At 40.3% G+C, this 17,506-nt stretch overlaps 1 protein-coding gene and 1 long non-coding RNA gene across 3 annotated transcripts in view; one reads left to right on the plus strand and one right to left on the minus strand.

Moving 5' to 3' along the window:
- Positions 1-3,173, minus strand: part of LOC695018 (uncharacterized) — a 31,855-nt gene extending 28,682 nt beyond the window's left edge. Inside the window, exons 1-3 of one of the 2 annotated variants that reach the window (XM_077953117.1) lie at positions 3,020-3,173; positions 2,044-2,079; positions 1,070-1,530 (exon numbers count right to left, since the gene is read on the minus strand). In XM_077953117.1, the coding sequence (XP_077809243.1) occupies positions 1,088-1,530; positions 2,044-2,079; positions 3,020-3,083 (543 nt within the window). In that variant the 5' untranslated portion in view covers positions 3,084-3,173 and the 3' untranslated portion in view covers positions 1,070-1,087. The remainder of the gene's footprint in view (positions 1-1,069; positions 1,531-2,043; positions 2,080-3,019) is intronic. The other variant, XM_077953116.1, reaches the window with a different exon arrangement.
- Positions 1-17,506, plus strand: part of LOC144332680 (uncharacterized) — a 249,614-nt gene that overhangs the window by 108,969 nt on the left and 123,139 nt on the right. The gene's annotated exons all lie outside the window — the stretch shown is intronic.

Raw genomic sequence — 17,506 nt, forward strand, 5'->3', positions numbered from 1 at the left:
TAGAGTACATGAGAGCCCATGCCCTGTCTCCCCATCCCTTCTACTTCCTGTGTTTCCTTCCTAAGTTTTTGTGTGCTCCCTCTTTTGATGCCCCTCCCTTGCACAAAATGTGCTACAAATTATTCCTTATGTGATGAAGAGATAAGATCATTCATAGCTTGTTATTACTTGCTACAGAGTTTGTTCAGGGATATATTTACAGGGATGGTAACTGGAGCATATTCTACGACAGTGAGAAGCTGAAACGACTCTCAGTGTCCAGTGACAGGGATTGGTTAAAGAAATCACAGTGCAGACACATAATGGAGTGGCATAAAATTGTAAAAACAAACAGATAACCACTGAAGAGATCTACTTAGCTTTGTAAAGTCATGTGGAAATATTGAAAGAAATGTATTTTTTGAATGACTAACATATGTACCTGCATATAAATTATGGTATTAGTTCTGGGGGAAAAATATTCTAATTCTCAATGTACACATAAATATTTCAAAGAGATGATGTCATAAAGTCAACAGTGGTAGTTTTCTGAAGGAGAGAAGGCAGGTAGGATGAGTTATGTCTGTAAATTTAGCTTCATATTTTTCCATTCCATTAGATATTTGTTACAAGCTTAATCACATACTTATTAAAAAGTAAGAATTTTAAAAATGAGACACCATTCAGCTGCTGAAACTTCAGTGACCACTTGGCAGGAATACTGGACTAGAGAGGCTGGAGTGAGGCAGGACTGAGCAAACAGTGCTCAGGTGAAAACTTTAAATGGGAGGTCTCTGAGTCTGTGGACAGAAAACAGAGTGCCAGAGCGAACATGGTACTATTTCCTCTTTGCCAATACAATCTAAAACAGATTGTTAGGAATATTGCTTCTCAATATCAGAATTCCTTAAAGAGCTTGTAACAAATATAGGGCCTTGTTACCCATTTCCAGAATATCTGAACACAAATCTTTAGAAATGGGGTCTATGGCAAAATGATGTCAATGGGCTTTTAGTTGATTCTTTGTCACAGGAAAGCTGGAGACCTGTAGCAATTAGAGCACTTGGTGAAGAATCAACTGGAATCATACCTGTCATTGAATCCTAGATTACTGGGGAGACTGTCCCTGGGGAGGTCCGGCGGGTCTGCCCCCTTGAGGAGCGGATGGTGGTCCCTGGGGCTTTCCAGCAGGAGGTGGCTGAGCCTGCTGGGCATTGCCTCCTTGTTGGGGTGGTCCTTGTGGCTTTCCTGGAGGTGGGGGACCTTGAGGTTTGTTGCCTCCTTGTTGGGGTGGTCCTTGAGGCTTTCCTGGAGGTGGGGGGCCTTGAGGTTTGTTGCCTCCTTGTTGGGGTGGTCCTTGTGGCTTTCCTGGAGGTGGAGGACCTTGAGGTTTCTTGCCTCCTTGTTGGGGTGGTCCTTGTGGCTTTCCTGCAGGCGGGGGACCTTGAGGTTTCTTGCCTCCTTGTTGGGGTGGTCCTTGTGCATTTCCTGGAGGAGACTGGGGACCTTGGGGCTTCTTGCCTCCTTGTTGGGGTTGTCCTTGTTGATGTTCTGGAGGAGAAAGAGAGAAGAGAAAGACCGAGTAAAAGCCCACACAAGATTCACTGAATAGTTGCAGTAAATTTTGATCAGCTAGGGTATCAAGCTGAGGGGGAAACACACAACAATGGGACCAAGACACTAATTTCTTTGCATTTTCAGTGAAGACAGAACTCTGGAATAGAATGCTAGGGAAGAACATGCAGTTGGGGGACTCTCAGTATAAAGAGGAATCAGAATTACGATGCTGCCCATTTGTCTGTCATCTCCCAGCAGCCACTCCTGGTCGGGGAATGAGACAACCCATTCCTGCTGATATCTAAGCCAAGCATCTCTGCCATTCAATTTGGTGGCCTGCTCATGGTCCCCAGAATCAGGATTGCAGGAAGACTGCCTGTATTATTAGGGGCACTAATATAAATCAATTCTGGAAAGGTCAATGTTGATAAGAAGACATTGGAGAACTGATCCATTCATCAGCAGAAAAAGACAGTCAAAACAGATTGAGAATAAATTGGGATTTACCTGATATCAGGGAGGGAGATTCTTCCTGGCTGACATCTAGAAGAGAAGCACAGGACGATGGGAAAAGTTACATCTGGAATCTTTCAAGACTCACAAGTGTTCTACAGGGAAAAGGGTCTTCTCACCACACCCCATGCATCTCCTAAGTTAACTCGTCAGCCACTGTCTGTGAAGCAGCTGAAAGGAAGGTAGGTGTAAGGGGAGGCAGGGTTCTTAGGACAGAGCAGCAGCCCTGAACTCAACATAGAAGAGCTCCTTTTTTCCCTCCCTAGCATCCTCAAGACTTACAACTCATTTAGTTTACACATGCCAGGTACTTCAATGTGATATTTTGGTATTCTTATGCCCTGCATCTCCTGTTAACATATTGCTTCTGTACGCATGCTTTCTCAATTGGCATAAACAGAAGTAATCATTTCAATACAATCTTACCCATAAAACTTCCAGCACATTGAAATACCTCATGTAGGGGAGAGAAAAATAACAATGATTGGCTGTGATATTTCTGTATCTCTAGTTAGACAGAGACAAGTGTTCCATCCACTTGTTCCAATTCTCGGTCTCTTCAGAATCTCTGATGTGTATTTATCTCCATCATCGATGCTGATTCACTGCACAGCAAGGACACCATCATCCCTCTATACTTACTGAGATCAGTATTGGTTGTTCACAGCTGGACTTCCCTGAATCTGCCTTGCATTTTCCACTGCAGCCTTCACAGCACAATCTTATCTCTCTATAAATGCAAATCTTACCTTCTCATTCCCCTGGAACAAATTCTTTAATGGATTTCATTGTACGTTAAATAAATTAGAAACCCTTAGTGTGGAATGAGGGTACAATCGGTCTCCTGATCCCAGGCCTGAAAACTCTGCAGCCCCATCTGGGTTTTCATTCTCTTCTCTTCCCCCTAATTACCATTATCACCTCCTAACCCCACACAGAGTCATTGCATCCTCTTCCCCTTCTGTTTTACCTTCATGTAAGTTCTGAGCTGAGCTCAGGGCCAGCAGGGCCACTGACAGCAGAATCAACAGCATCTTGCAGGAGGCTCTGGAGTTGCTCCCAACACTGTGCTGGGAGGAACGGGGCAGCTCCCTTTATAAAGAGAAGCAAAACAATGGCAGCTTTCAGCTCCACACTGGTGGGGCCTCACCACCTCAGAGACTAGGTTCTGCTTTGCTCACTGCAGGTCAGGTGTATCCCTTATTTCTCTCTGGGACTCTAGCCCAGAGGGATGGGTTGGGTCGGATATGTTGTTAGTGTCTTATTTTTAAAAGGTACAACTGTGACTTGAACGATGGTTTTCAAGGAACTCTGTCCAAGCCATCAGCACTGTGTCATAATTGAACTTCAGATATCATTAGAGTTTCAATCTTTCAGGTAAGACTATTATCCGCTTTCCACTGTGATACTTATTTCTGTTTATGTGTGTGAGAGCAGTGATGCTACAGCCAACAGTGAGGACGGTCAATATCTCTGGATCTATTTATGCCCTATTTCCATCTCTTGTGATGTGTCTGGACAGATATTTTCATATTCAGCTAAATTGTTGGTGCCATAGAGATGGTTTCTGCTCTCTGTGAGATGTGAGAAAACAGCACACTCCTGGGCACACATAGATGACAGAAAGCTGCCCCACGGCCTGCTCAGGCTAGAGCTATTGTTCAAGCTTCTGTGGATCTCACTCAGTTCAGACAAGGCTTAGTGCTGTACATCACAGGAAGGCTAAAATCTTGTATTTTAAACTATTATTAGAGGTTATTAAAGCAAAATGGACACAGAAACCACCAGGAAATTTCTAGACCTGAGAAAACTGAATACATAGTTCTGTGAGGGAGCCATGCGATCTCATGTCACTAAAACATCCTTCATGTTCTTCCCTTTCTCTGAAATATTCTCTAAAATGCACTCTCTGCTTCATTTCTTTTGGGTTTTGTATCAAGTTCCTACCACTGATAATTAAGTGGCCACAAATCTACATTCAAATAAGATAATCAGATACCACCCTCAAAGCCTCAATTGCATTGTATTGGTTTTCTCAGATTGTTCTTCCACAAAGAGTATTTTTTCTACAATATTCTGATATGCATTCCTCTGCAAGTTCTCTCTAGTACTTTTTTATTCCTATTTTGTTTTCTGAGTCAAGACCATTATGTATATTTTTATTATATATCTGACTTTTTCCCATCAATTTGGTGAGATTTCCTTTATTTAATCTTCTGTGTAATAGGACATAGTACTCCTCACAGCCTTTTTTCATTCTTCTCTGTGTAATTTCACAATAAATGTTGTGTTTCCAAAAAGCCCTATCAGAGTCCTGCATTGCTAACCCTTATTTTTTTTATTATTATTATTATACTTTAAGTTCTAGAGTACATGTGGATAACATGCAGGTTTGTTACATATGTATACTTGTGCCATGTTGGTGTGCTGCACCCATCAACTCGTCAGCACCCATCAACTCGTCATTTACATAGGCATAACTCCCAATAGCTGCTGATTCTTCCATCTGGTAAATCCCTGCTCATCAGTTCATGGAATATACATGTTAGTCAATATCAGCAGCTGCCATTTTCCACTTAGACCTTCTGTGTGTCTTCTTGTGTAATTGTTCACATTTTGTGCACGACTGGTGTTAATTTGAGGACAGCTTTGTTGGAGGTATGGTAGGGATAGAGAGTGTGTTCAACAGTAAATCCTAAAGACAGGCCTCTTGACCATTCTGGATGAGTGGATCCTGGGCTTTCCATATGAGAATCTGGTTGGCCCTTCTCAACAGTGCTGGTCATAGCACAGGGAGACTTCCTCATACAAAAGGCTTTGCTACGGATAACTTTGCCCTTGCAAGAGAACCAGGCAGATTGGTATTTTCCCTGGCATAATTGTAGATGTAGACGTACTGGAAAGGGGAATACATAACTAGTTGGCAATTCTTTCTGGCTCTGTGGAAAGTGGATTGGTTCTAGCTGAGCTTCATGAATTTTCTCTTAGGCAGAGAGTAGTTGCTTGGTCTCAGCAGATCCCACTGTATTATGGAGATTTGTGTCTCTGGTCTCACCAGACACTGTTTTCCATAGGAACTGGAGATGAGCAATCCTGCCTAGGTGGCTTAAGTTAGACCATCAGGCAGCAAAGGAATGTCAGAGACAAGGAGCAGCAAAGAGGCCTGGCTGACATTGCCTGATTAAGTCACCAACTGAGGTTGCTGCAGGCCTGAGGCAAGACCGACTGGTCCTTGGCAGGAGAGTACAGGAAGAGAACAGAAATGCCCCTAAAGGTGACTCATTTCAGGCCCTTTCCCTGACCTTCTCCAATGTCAGCAATGAGTAAAGTTTATCAGGAAACCATAAATACCAGCTATGCACTCAACAGACAAAACAAAAAGGGAAGTGATGGAAATGCAGAAAGGGACACTGTCTGTGAGTGAGGGTGGGTGAAAGACAGAAGCAGGACTGCTGCAGGGGCTTGGGCACCTAGAGGTGAGTGGCAGCCCTCAGCACTCCACTTGCCTTCTAATATCCATGTCCATATTCTGAGGTCCTGAAGGAACAGTCGTCAACATATGAAATTTTAGGAAACACAATTAGCTCTCATAACAGCTCCCATCCTGTTCTAAGTCAAGTGTTCATTGGTTCAAAAATCCTCACTCCTTTCAGGCACTGCCCTTTAGCAAATCGAGTTGACTCCACTTTCAACACTCATCCCAAATAGAACCACTTTCACAGTCTTTACTACAAGGTCATAGTTCAGGCCATGGTGCTCTTGCCTGAAGGACTTTAATATCCTCAGCTGCTCTTGGTAACTTTCCTACACCAGCACATCACATCCCATATCTCTTCCCCTCACATCAGTCAGGGTGATCATTGAAAGTAGGAATTAGATCATAACATTTTTGTAAACATGTTTGTTTGATATCATAATCACATATAAACATATTCTAATATTCTGCTTTACCCCTTGCATTTGTATAAAGACACTCAGGAATTAATTACTTTTTTTTCTAATTACAAAACTCTGTCAATGTAGATGCTGTATGTACTTCCTTAATCCATGCTACATGCATTTTTCTTGGGTGGCATATTAGCATTGACAAATTTTGTGCATGCCCTTTTAAATTGCCAACAGAGGTCAACAAAGAACTGAAGGAGAGAGTGTCACTTAGGGTGAGGTCAAAGCAAGAAGCAGGACTGCAACAAGAGCTTAGGCACTTGTCCATGAGTCAAGGACCGCAGCAATCCACTTGCCATTTAAAATAATGTAAACTTACCATGGGCCAAGCAGGACTCTTGATTTCTACCTCCTAAAACCTGCTCCCCCTGAATGTCTTCGTTATACCTCTCCAAACAAAATATCACATACTAATATTCTTAACCAACAGATATTACTTTTCAACACTTCTGGATGCTCAAGTTCCACAAGGAAGGTGTGAGCACGTTCAGTTCTTCTGGGCCCTGTCTGTTTGGGATCTAGATATCTGCCTTCTTGCTGGGTCCTCTCATGTGACTGCGTCTGTGCCTATGTACTTCCTGTGTCTCTCTGTGTGCAAATTTCCAGTTTTTATAAGGAATTTCCACTTCTTCTAAGGGTTCTCATCTTACTGGATTTACTTCCACTGAAACTCCCTCATTTTGGCTTAATCACCTCTTCTTAGAGCTGTTTTCCAAACACAGTCATATTCTAAGGAACAAGAGGTTGGCTGTAGATTTTTTTATAACCATGCCTATAGTATTTTGCTAAATATTTTATTTTATACAGATTATTACTTTGGAACTTTGAGTTGTGTGAAGACAACACAAACCTGGCAATTCATGGCTGACTGAAAGTTGGCCTTCATCCTGGTCAGATCCACACAGATTGTCCAATATTCTTTGGATCTGGCTCTAGTCAGAAAAGTCTTGGTGTTGTAGGATACAGGTGTCTTAATGTATTCTATTAATAATAATCATGGAGAGGTTAAAACAAAGTTGGCCACAAAAACTACCAGAGGTTTCTAGAAATGAGCAGAATGAACACAAGTTCTTGAATGATCCATCCTATTTCATGTCTTTAAGAATTTTTCCTTCTTCTGCCCCTTTATTAGAATGTTTGATCAGATTCACTTTCAGCTTTACACCTTACAGGATTATATCTATATATATACACATACAGGCCATTTGATCATTTGGATGAGAGGATCCTGTGTTGTACACATTAGAATCTACTCCTGCTCTTCCAGGTGGGTTTGAAATACAAGAAATGTCAAACAGTTTGTGAAAGAATGTAATTACAATATGAAAGAATATAAAGAATTGAGGGTCCTGGGAATTTAACCATATAAATGCAATATTTTAACATTATTAACTGAACAAAAGAGCATACACGTTAAAGATATTTTAATCTTGGAAAAAAAAAAGAAGTCCAAAGATACTGCATCAGTACTGTAAATTGGATGACCAGTGATATTCTTTTTTTTCTTTTCTTTTTATTTTTTTCTTGTCTTTTTACTTTCTTTCTTGGCTTTTTTTGCTTCCGTAGGTTGGGGAACAGATGGTGTTTGGTAACATGAATAACTTTCTTAGTGGTGATTTGTGAGATTTTTGTGCACCCACCCCCTGGGGCGTATACACTGCACCCAATTTGTAGTCTTTTTTTAATCACCCCCTTCTCAACATTTCCCTGAGTTCCCAAAGTCCATTGTGTCATTCTTATGCATTTGCATCCTCATAGATTAGCTTCCATTTATGACTGAGAACATATGATGTTTGGCTTTCCATTCCTAAGTTACATCACTTAGAATGATAACATCAACTTCTGAGACACTTTGGAGACAGCCAAAATTTTAGCAGATAAATGCCCAGAAAAACTTCAGCAGAGGGTCCTTGTCCATCACAGCAATGCTCCTACTCATTCCTCTCATGAAACAAGGGAAATTTTACCAGACATTTGATGAAAAAGCACTAGGCATCCAATCTCATCCATTTTTCTGCTAAAGATTTGGCTAACTCTCTCCAAACTTCAGACTCTCTCATAAGTGTTGTTACCATTCTTTGACCCTCCAGAAAGTTAACAACCAAAATACCTTGAACATCCAAAAACACTGTTGGCATGATATTTGCTTTTGTCACATTTACTAAGACTAGACCACTGCCACTTCCTGGGTTCATTGATTTTTTGAAGGGTTTTTTGTGTCTCTTTGTCCTTCAGTTCTGCTCTGATCCAAATCAACAGAATATACATTCTTCTCAGCACCACATCGCACTTATTGCAAACTTCACCACATAGTTGGAAGTAAAGCACTCCTCAGCAAATGTAAAAGAACAGAAATCATAACAAACTGTCTCTCAGACTATAGACGCAATGAAATTAGAATTCAGGGTTAAGAAACTCACTCAAAACCACACAACTACATGGAAACTGAACAACCTACTCCTGAATGACTACTGGGTACATAAGGATATGAAGGCAGAAATAAAGGTGTTCCTTGAAACCAATGAGAATAAATATACAAAGTACCGGAATCTCTGGGACACATTTAAAACAATGTGTAAAGGGAAATTTATAGCACTATATGCCCACAAGAGAAAGCAGGAAAGATCTAAAATCGACACCCCCACATCACAATTAAAAGAACTAGAGAAGCAAGAGCAAACACATTCAAAAGCTAGCAGAAGGCAAGAAATAACTAAGATCATCACCCCCTTCTCAGCATTTCCCTCTGAGTTCCCAAAGTCCATTGTGTCATTCTTATGCCTTTGCATCCTCATAGATTAGCTCCCATTTATGACTGAGAACATACGATGTTTGGCTTTCCATTCCTAAGTTATATCACTTAGAATGATAACGTCAACTTCTGAGACACTTTGGAGACAGCCAAAACTTTAGCAGATAAATGCCCAGAAAAGCTCTTTGGTTTAATTAGATTCCATTTGTCAATTTTAGCTTGTGTTGCAGTTGCTTTGGTGTTTGAGTCATGAAGTCTTTCCCCATGCATATGTGTTGAATGGTATTGCCTTGGTTTTCTTCTATGGTTTTCCAGTTTTCGGTCTTACATGTATGTCTTTAATCCTTCTTGAGTTAATTTTTGTATAAGATGTAAGGAAGGGATCCAGTTTCAGTTTTCTGCATATGGCTAGCCACTTTTCCCAGCACCATTTCTTCAATAGGGAATCCATTCCCCATTGCTAGTTTTTGTCAGGTTTGTTGAAGATCAGATAGTTGCATATGTGATGTGTCATTTCTGAGGATTCCGTTCTGTTCCATTGGTCTATGCATATGTTTTGGGACCAGTATCATGCTGTTTTGGTTACTGTAGCGTTGTAGCATAGTTTGAAGTCAGGTACCGTGATATCCACTACCTTGTTTTTTGCGTAGGATTGTCTCGGCTATATGCACTCTTTTTTGGTTCCATATGAAGCTTAAAGTAGTTTTTTCTAATTCTGTGAAGAAAGTCAATGGTAGCTTGATGGGAATAGCATTGAATCTGTCAATTACTTTGGGCGGTATGGTCATTTTTACAATATTGATTCTTCCTATTCATGAACACGGAATTTTTTTGTGTCATGCTCTTATATTTAAGAAACACACACTGGGGCTTTTGGAGGGTGGAGGGAGGGAGGAAGAGGATCAAGAAAGATAACTAATGGTACTAGGCTTAATACCTGGGTGATGAAATAATCTGTACAACAAACCCCTGTGATACAAGTTTACCTATGTAACAAACGTGCACTTGTACCCCTGAACTTAAAAGAAAAGTTAAAATAATTATTCTGAACATAGAAAAGAAAAATCTAAACTCCACCAAAAAACTCTTAGAACTAAAAAGCAGATTCAGTAGCATTGAAGGATAAATTATCAATATGCAAAAATCAGTAGCATTTCTACATAACAACAATGAAATAGCAGGAAAGAAAAATCAAGTACTCAATTCCCTTTACAGCTTTAAAAATTAATTACTCAGTAATAAATTTAACCTGGCAGAATAATATATATCAATATTTATCAGCTATATGATGGAAAAGATCAGTCAATCATATTGACCTTTTGATTCTTCATCTGAGGAGTAAACATAATGCAAGGAATTATCAAAGGGCTATTGTAAGGACAAAAGGGTGAATAATGTAAAACAGCTACTACTATTCTAGGTATGATGGAATGGTTATTACATCTTTACCTATATACCCATATATGTATGGAAATTTATTGTATGATTCTGAAGCAAATCGATCAATGACTAAAAGTAGTCATTAAAAGTTGTTTGGAGATAATTCAATATCCAATAATTTTACAAACTAATTTTACATCTCTATCTCACAGCATGGGCTTCCTCACAACATGTGGACAGGTTCCTGAGAGAACAAGTTAGAATTACATGGCATTTTTATGATATAGACTCAAAAGTTACTAAGCATCATTTCTTACATGCTCTATTAGTCAAAATAGTTACACTGATCCACTGAGGTTCAAGAGGGAGGAATCAGATGTCACCAATGGCAGGAAGGATATCAAGTTCCCATTGTCATCAGAAAGCATGAGGTGAGAGACAATCTTTTGGATGTTTGTGGAAGGTATGATCTGCCACACATTCCAAATTCCAAGATGTGAAAAATGTAAACACGTGAATCTAAAACTCAACAACTGCGGTAAGAAATGTTTGCTAGAATTTATTATTGATGTCCTTAAGCAGAAGAGAAGACCCTGCTCTGAGAGGAAACCTATGTGTTCAACTAAAGAGAAGTGACTCTGTCATTAATCATTTGAAAACAATCCCTCTTTTAAAGATATCTGCTTACCTCTTTCTCATACAACTTTATAAAAATATGAGGAAGATTTCTGTTGCTTTCTATCACATATAAAGAAGTTGTGATTATATTTCTCTGTGAACATTGAAATGAATAATTAAGTGTTGCAAAACACCCTCCTGACATTGCTAAAATGGTAGTAAGCTGAGACTAAAGACACTTCACTTTAGGCTAGTGAGCATTACCTCCTTGAACAGCCCCAACCACTGACAAAGTAATACCAACTCTGGGGCCAGGACACTGGAGATGTCTTAGGCAGAAACCTGATAGCTATCCATATGATATAAAAATTTCTCTTTTCATCTACAACTGTCAGACCAATCTCCACCCTGACTTTCTGAAATTTTCCATTTGTTCTGACAAATAAATCAAAAGTTATGTCCCCTAATACAGCGTCCGATTTAGCCAGTGTTTCCCAAGGCACCATGGAGCGATCAGATGTTTGATTTTGAGTATTCCAAAAGGAGAAGAAATGGGAAAGGGCAAGGAAAAATATTTAAACAAAATATTAGGAAAAATTTGTCAGGGCTAGCAAGAGACTGGAACACCTAAATACAGGACCTCAAACATATCCAAATTGACACAACCCCAAAAGGACTTCTCCAAGACACATAAGAGTCAAAATGTCAATAGACAAAAACAAAGGGAAAATTCTAAAAACAGTAAGATGAAAGCATCAAGAAATGTACTAGGGAAGCCTCATCAGATTAGGAGTGATATTCACAGATGAAACAGTACAGGCCAGGACAAAATGAAATTATATATTCAAAGGGTTCAAAGAAAAACATTCTTCCTGTCACAAATACTATCTCCAGCAAAGGACACGTTCAAAATGAAATAGCAATAAAGTTGTTATTTCAACTTTATGGAAATAAAAGCTGAGAGTATGCATCACCACTAGACCTGCTCAACAAAAAATCCTTAAGGTAATTCTATACCTTGAAGCAAACGGACGATATATACCATCATGAAAACACAAGAAACAAAAAGAAGTTCAGGAGGGTGGAGCAAGATGGCTGAATAGGAACAGCTCCAGTCTCCAGCTCCCAGCGCCAGCCACACAGAAGACGGGTGATTTCTGCAATTTTTTTTTTTTGAGACGGAGTCTGGCTCTGTCACCCAGGCTGGAGTGCGGTGGCGCGATCTCAGCTCACTGCAAGCTCCACCTCCTGGATTCATGCCCTTCTCCTGCCTCAGCCTCCCAAGTAGCTGGGACTACAGGCACCCTCCACCTCACCCAGCTAGTTTTTTGTATTTTTTAGTAGAGATGGGGTTTCACCGTGTTAGCCAGGATGGTCTTGATCTCCTGACCTCGTGATCTGCCTGTCTCGGCCTCCCAAAGTGCTGGGATTACAGGCTTGAGCCACCGTGCCCAGCCGATTTCTGCATTTTCAACTGAGGTACTGGGTTCATCTCACTAGGGAGTGCAGGAAAATCGGTGCTGGTCAGCTGCTGCAGCGGGACCAGCCAGAGCTGAAGCAGCAGGTGGCATCGCCTCCAGGGAAAGTGCAAGGGTGAAGGGAATCTCTTTTCCTAGCCAAGGGAACTGAAACACACAACACCTGAAAAATTGGGTAACTCCCACCCCAATACTGCGCTTTACCAATGGTCTTAGCAAATGGCACACCAGGAGATTATATCCCACACCTGGCTGGGAGGGTCCCATGCCCACGGAGCCTCCCTCATTGCTAGCACAGCAGTCTACCATCTAACTGCAAGGCAGCAGTGAGGCTGGGGGAGGGGCGCCCACCATTGCTGAGGCTTAAGTAGGTAAACAAAGCTGCTGGGAAGGTCGAGCTGGGTGGAGCCCACAGCAGCTCAAGGAGGCCTACCTGTCTCTGTAGACTCCACCTCTGGGGACAGGGCACAACTAAACAAAAAGCAGCAGAAACCTCTGCAGATGCAAATGACCCTGTCTGACAGCTTTGAAGAGAGCAGTGGATCTCCCAACACGGAGGTTGAGATCTGAGAATGGACAGACTGCCTGCTCAAGTGGGTCCCTGACCCCTGAGTAGCCTAACTGGGAGACATCCCCCACCAGGTGCAGACCCACACCCCACACCTCACACGGCAGGGTACACCCCTGAGACGAAGTTTCCAAAGCAAGAATCACACAGGTACACTCACTGTTCAGCAATATTCTATCTTCTGCAGCCTCTGATGCTGATACCCAGGCAAACAGGGTCTGGAGTGGACCTCAAGCAATCTCCAACAGACCTACAGCTGAGGGTCCTGACTGCTGGAAGGAAAACTAACAAACAGGAAGGACACCCACACCAAAACCCCATCAGTACATCACCATCATCAAAGACCAGAGGCAGATAAAACCACAAAGATGGGGAAAAAGCAGGGCAGAAAAGCTGGAAATTCAAAAAAGAAGAGCGCATCTCCCCCTCCAAAGGAATGCAGTTCATCGCCAGCAACGGATCAAAGCTGAATGGAGAATGACTTTGACGAGTTGAGAGAAGAAGGCTTCAGTCCATCAAACTTCTCAGACCTAAAGAAGAAATTACGTACCCAGTGCAAAGAAACGAAAAATCTTGAAAAAAGAATGGAAGAATGGATAAATAGAATAATCAATGCAGAGAAGGTCATAAATGAACTGACAGAGATAAAAACCATAACACAAGAAATAAGTGACAAATGCACAAGCTTCAGTAACTGACTTGATCAACTGGAAGAAAGAGTATCAGCAATTGAGGATCAAATGAATGAAAAGAAGTGAGAAGAGAGGTCTAAAGAAAAAAGAGGAAAAAGAAATGAACAAAGCCTTCGAGAAGTATGGGATTGTGTGAAAAGACCAAATCTATGTCTGATTGGGGTGCCTGAAAGTGAGGGGGAAAATGGAACCAAATTAGAAAACACTCTTCAGGATATCATCCAGGAGAACTTCCCCAACCTAGTAAGGCAGGCCAACACTCAAATTCAGGAAATACAGAGAATGCCACAAAGATACTCCTCGAGAAGAGTAACTCCAAGGCACATAATTGTCAGATTCACCAAAGTAGAAATGAAGGAAAAACTGTTAAAGGCAGCCAGAGAGAAAGGTCGGGTTACCCACAAAGGGAAGCCCATCAGACTAACAGCAGATCTCTCACAAGAAACTCTACAAGCCAGAAGAGAGTGGGGGCCAATATTCAACATTTTTAAAGTAAAGAATTTTAAACCCAGAATTTCATATCCAGCCAAACTAAGTTTCATAAGTGAAGGAGAAATAAAATCCTTTAAAGACAAGCAAATGCTTAGAGATTTTGTCACCACCAGGCCTGCCCTACAAGAGACCCTGAAGGAAGCACTAAACATGGAAAGGAACAACCGGTACCAGCCATTGCAAAAACATGCCAAAATGTAAAGACCATCGATGCTAGGAAGAAACTGCATCAACTAAGGAGCAAAATAACCAGCTAATATCATAATGACAGGATCAAGTTCACACATAACAATATTAACCTTAAATATAAATGGACTAAATGGTCCAATTAAAAGACACAGACTGGCAAATTGGATAAAGAGTCAAAACCCATCAGTTTGCTGTATTCAGGAGACCCTTATCACATGCAGAGACACACATAGGCTCAAAATAAAGGGATGGAGGAAGATCTACCAAGCAAATGGAGAACAAAAAAAAAGCAGGAATTGCAATCCTAGTCTCTGATAAAACAGACTTTAAACCATCAAAGATCAAAAGAGACAAAGAAGGCCATTAAATAACGGCAAAGTGATCATTTCAACAGGAAGAGCTAACTATCCTAAATATATATGCACCCAATACAGGAGCACCCAGATTCATAAAGCAAGTAATTCGAGACTTACAAAGAGATTTAGACTCCCATACAATAATAATGGGAGACTTCAACACTCCACTGTCAACATTAGACAGATCAATGAGACAGAAAGTTAACAAGGATATCCAGGAATTGAACTCAACTCTGCACCAAGCAGACCTAATAGACGTCTACAGAACTCTCCACCCCAAATCAACAGAATATACATTCTTCTCAGCACCACATCACACTTATTCCGAAATTGACCACATTATTGGAAGTAAACCACTCCTCAGCAAATGTACAAGAACAGAAATTATAACAAACTGTCTCTCAGACCGCAGTGCAATCAAACTAGAACTCAGGGCTAAAAAACTCAATCAAAACCACTCAACTACATGGAAACTGAACAACCTGCTCCTGAATGACTACTGGGTACATAACGAAATGAAAGCAGAAATAAAGATGTTCTTTGAAACCAGTGAGAACAAAGATACAACATACTAGAATCTCTGGGACACATTTAAAGCAGTGTGTAGAGGGAAATTTATAGCACTAAAAAAAGCAGGGGTTGCAATCCTAGTCTCTGATAAAACAGACCTGATGTAAATGACGAGTTGATGGGTGCTGACGAGTTGATGGGTGCAGCACACCAACATAGCACATGTATACATATGTAACAAACCTGCACATTGTGAACATGTACCCTAGAACTTAAAGTATAATAATAAAAAATAATAATAATAATAATGAAGTGTAACATGATGGCAATTAAGACTTGCTTTATCCACTGTTGGGAATAATGTTGGGAATAAGTATCTTCATTTCCGTATAACCATAGTTACATAAGGACATTTGATTTATGACTGCCATATCATTAGTTGATCTGTGTCTGATTTGCTCTAATTATTAGTGCTTTTCATGACCACATATTCCCAGAGATGCTTTTGTTTTTGTGTTTCCAGACCCACAAAACTAGCTCTCTCTTTTCCTCAGTTTTGAACTTTCACTTACATGTTCTTATTTTGTCATTTCCTCAAAATTTTAGTTTTGAGCAATCTAAGAGAGATTGCACAGGAAAAATATTGTAGAATAGTTGTAAGAAGCACTGTTTCTTGAAAGTGATATTTTTAAATCCATTGACTTGTTTTTACAAGTTGACTGTCAACGTATTGTGGGATGCTTTTCAAGCTTCAGTATATATGAGATTCAAATTCAGCAAGTCTGGGATGGAACCCAGGAATTTGGATTTGTAACAAGCATCCAGATGGCAGCAGGCTGGCTGTTGTACCACGTAGGAGTAAGCATGTAATTGATTGTTGTATCATTTATTTCACACGGTGTGACACTGTGCTGGGTATTTAGTAAGAAATGAATCAATAGTCAAAGGTGTTACTAGAAAGGGGGCCATATGAGGTACTCATTCATTCATCTGGTGATTCAATGGTTTAGCCCTCAATGAGTGCCTGTCAAGTACTGGACAGTATTGCCCATATTGGAAAAAGACACATTGTTATGCTGCATGCTTCCGAATAGCACAGCGTCTAATGAGGGGTTTGGAATAGTGAAAGCATTTTTAGACAATATGTGGATGTCAGTAAAGTGGTAATTGATAGGAGTTAAAGAAGTGACGAACTTCTACTACTGAAACATCCTCGTTGTGCAACGCTGAAAGAACTACCCAGTTTCTTGTAAGTCTCTGTTTCTTGATTCATATAAAGGAGATGCTAATAATAAAAATACAAAAATAAAAAAATAAAAAACAAACAAAGTAAAAGAAGTTCAAAGAAGCCAAACTAAAACTGTAATATGGTTCTATCAGAACTCTCAAACAATTTTCCTTGTTCCATGAGGTAAATGACCAGGAGCATTGCTGTGGTGAGGGACTCTGATGAAGCTCTCCCAAGAATTTTTCTACTTATGCTTCACCTACCTTTCTGAGTACATTCTTATTATAAGCAGTTACTGTCATTCTTTGACCCTCCAAAAAGTCAACAAGCAAAACACCGAGAGATTTAAAAATAAACTTTGGCCCTGACTTTTGCCCTTTGCCCATCCAATCTTGCCTTAACTGAACCACTTACACCTCTCTGTAGCCATTGCTTTGATTGTGTTTTGGTTTCAGATTGTACAGATAAAGCCATGTTTCAATTCCTGTTACAATTTTTGGACAAATGCTTCAGTAACTTGATACCATTTTTTGAATTTTGAGGAAACTTAAGCTCTTGTTTGTAGCTGATCTTGGTGCAAGAGTTTGGACATCCATTGGGTGGAAATGTTTCCTTGTCTTTCGTTATCCAGTTAGAATCATGTAAGCTGAACCAATGGAGAAGTGTGCAGTGTTGGCTATTGTTTGTACTGTTAATCACCAATCCTCTTCTATTATGGTATCAACAAGATGAATTTTCTCCTTGCAAGTTAATATGAGTGGTCAGCTGCTGTAGGCTTTATGTTCGAAATCATCTCATCCTTGCTTAAAATGAGTTATCTATCTGTGAGCTCCTGATTTTCTTCACCGCTATCCTCTTACACTTTTTGTAAAGCACCAATTATTACACTATTCTTCTACCCAGGCTTCACCACAAATTGGGTGTCTGTAGTCACTATAGTTTGATCCAAGTACATGATGCTCTTATAGAGGCTTTTTCAAAATACTGTCTTAGACTTCTTGATGCTTCCAGGTAAATCCTGTTCACACATGTTGTAACAATACAGTCTGAGTTCATTTTGGTTCAAAAAATGTTGGAATCCAGGCATAGCTGTTTAAATATAATAGCCATTTTTCATCATCTTTTTAAGACCCAATGTATTATAGAAAGATTTCCTAATACAATAAAGTTTGCTATAGATACTTTTGTGATTTCCAGGTGACTAGGCAGATTCTCGGTTTTTCTCTTTTTTCCCTGAAGTAAGTAGGGA

Source organism: Macaca mulatta, chromosome 11, assembly GCF_049350105.2.
Source record: "Macaca mulatta isolate MMU2019108-1 chromosome 11, T2T-MMU8v2.0, whole genome shotgun sequence".
NCBI classification, from domain to species: Eukaryota; Metazoa; Chordata; class Mammalia; order Primates; family Cercopithecidae; genus Macaca; species Macaca mulatta.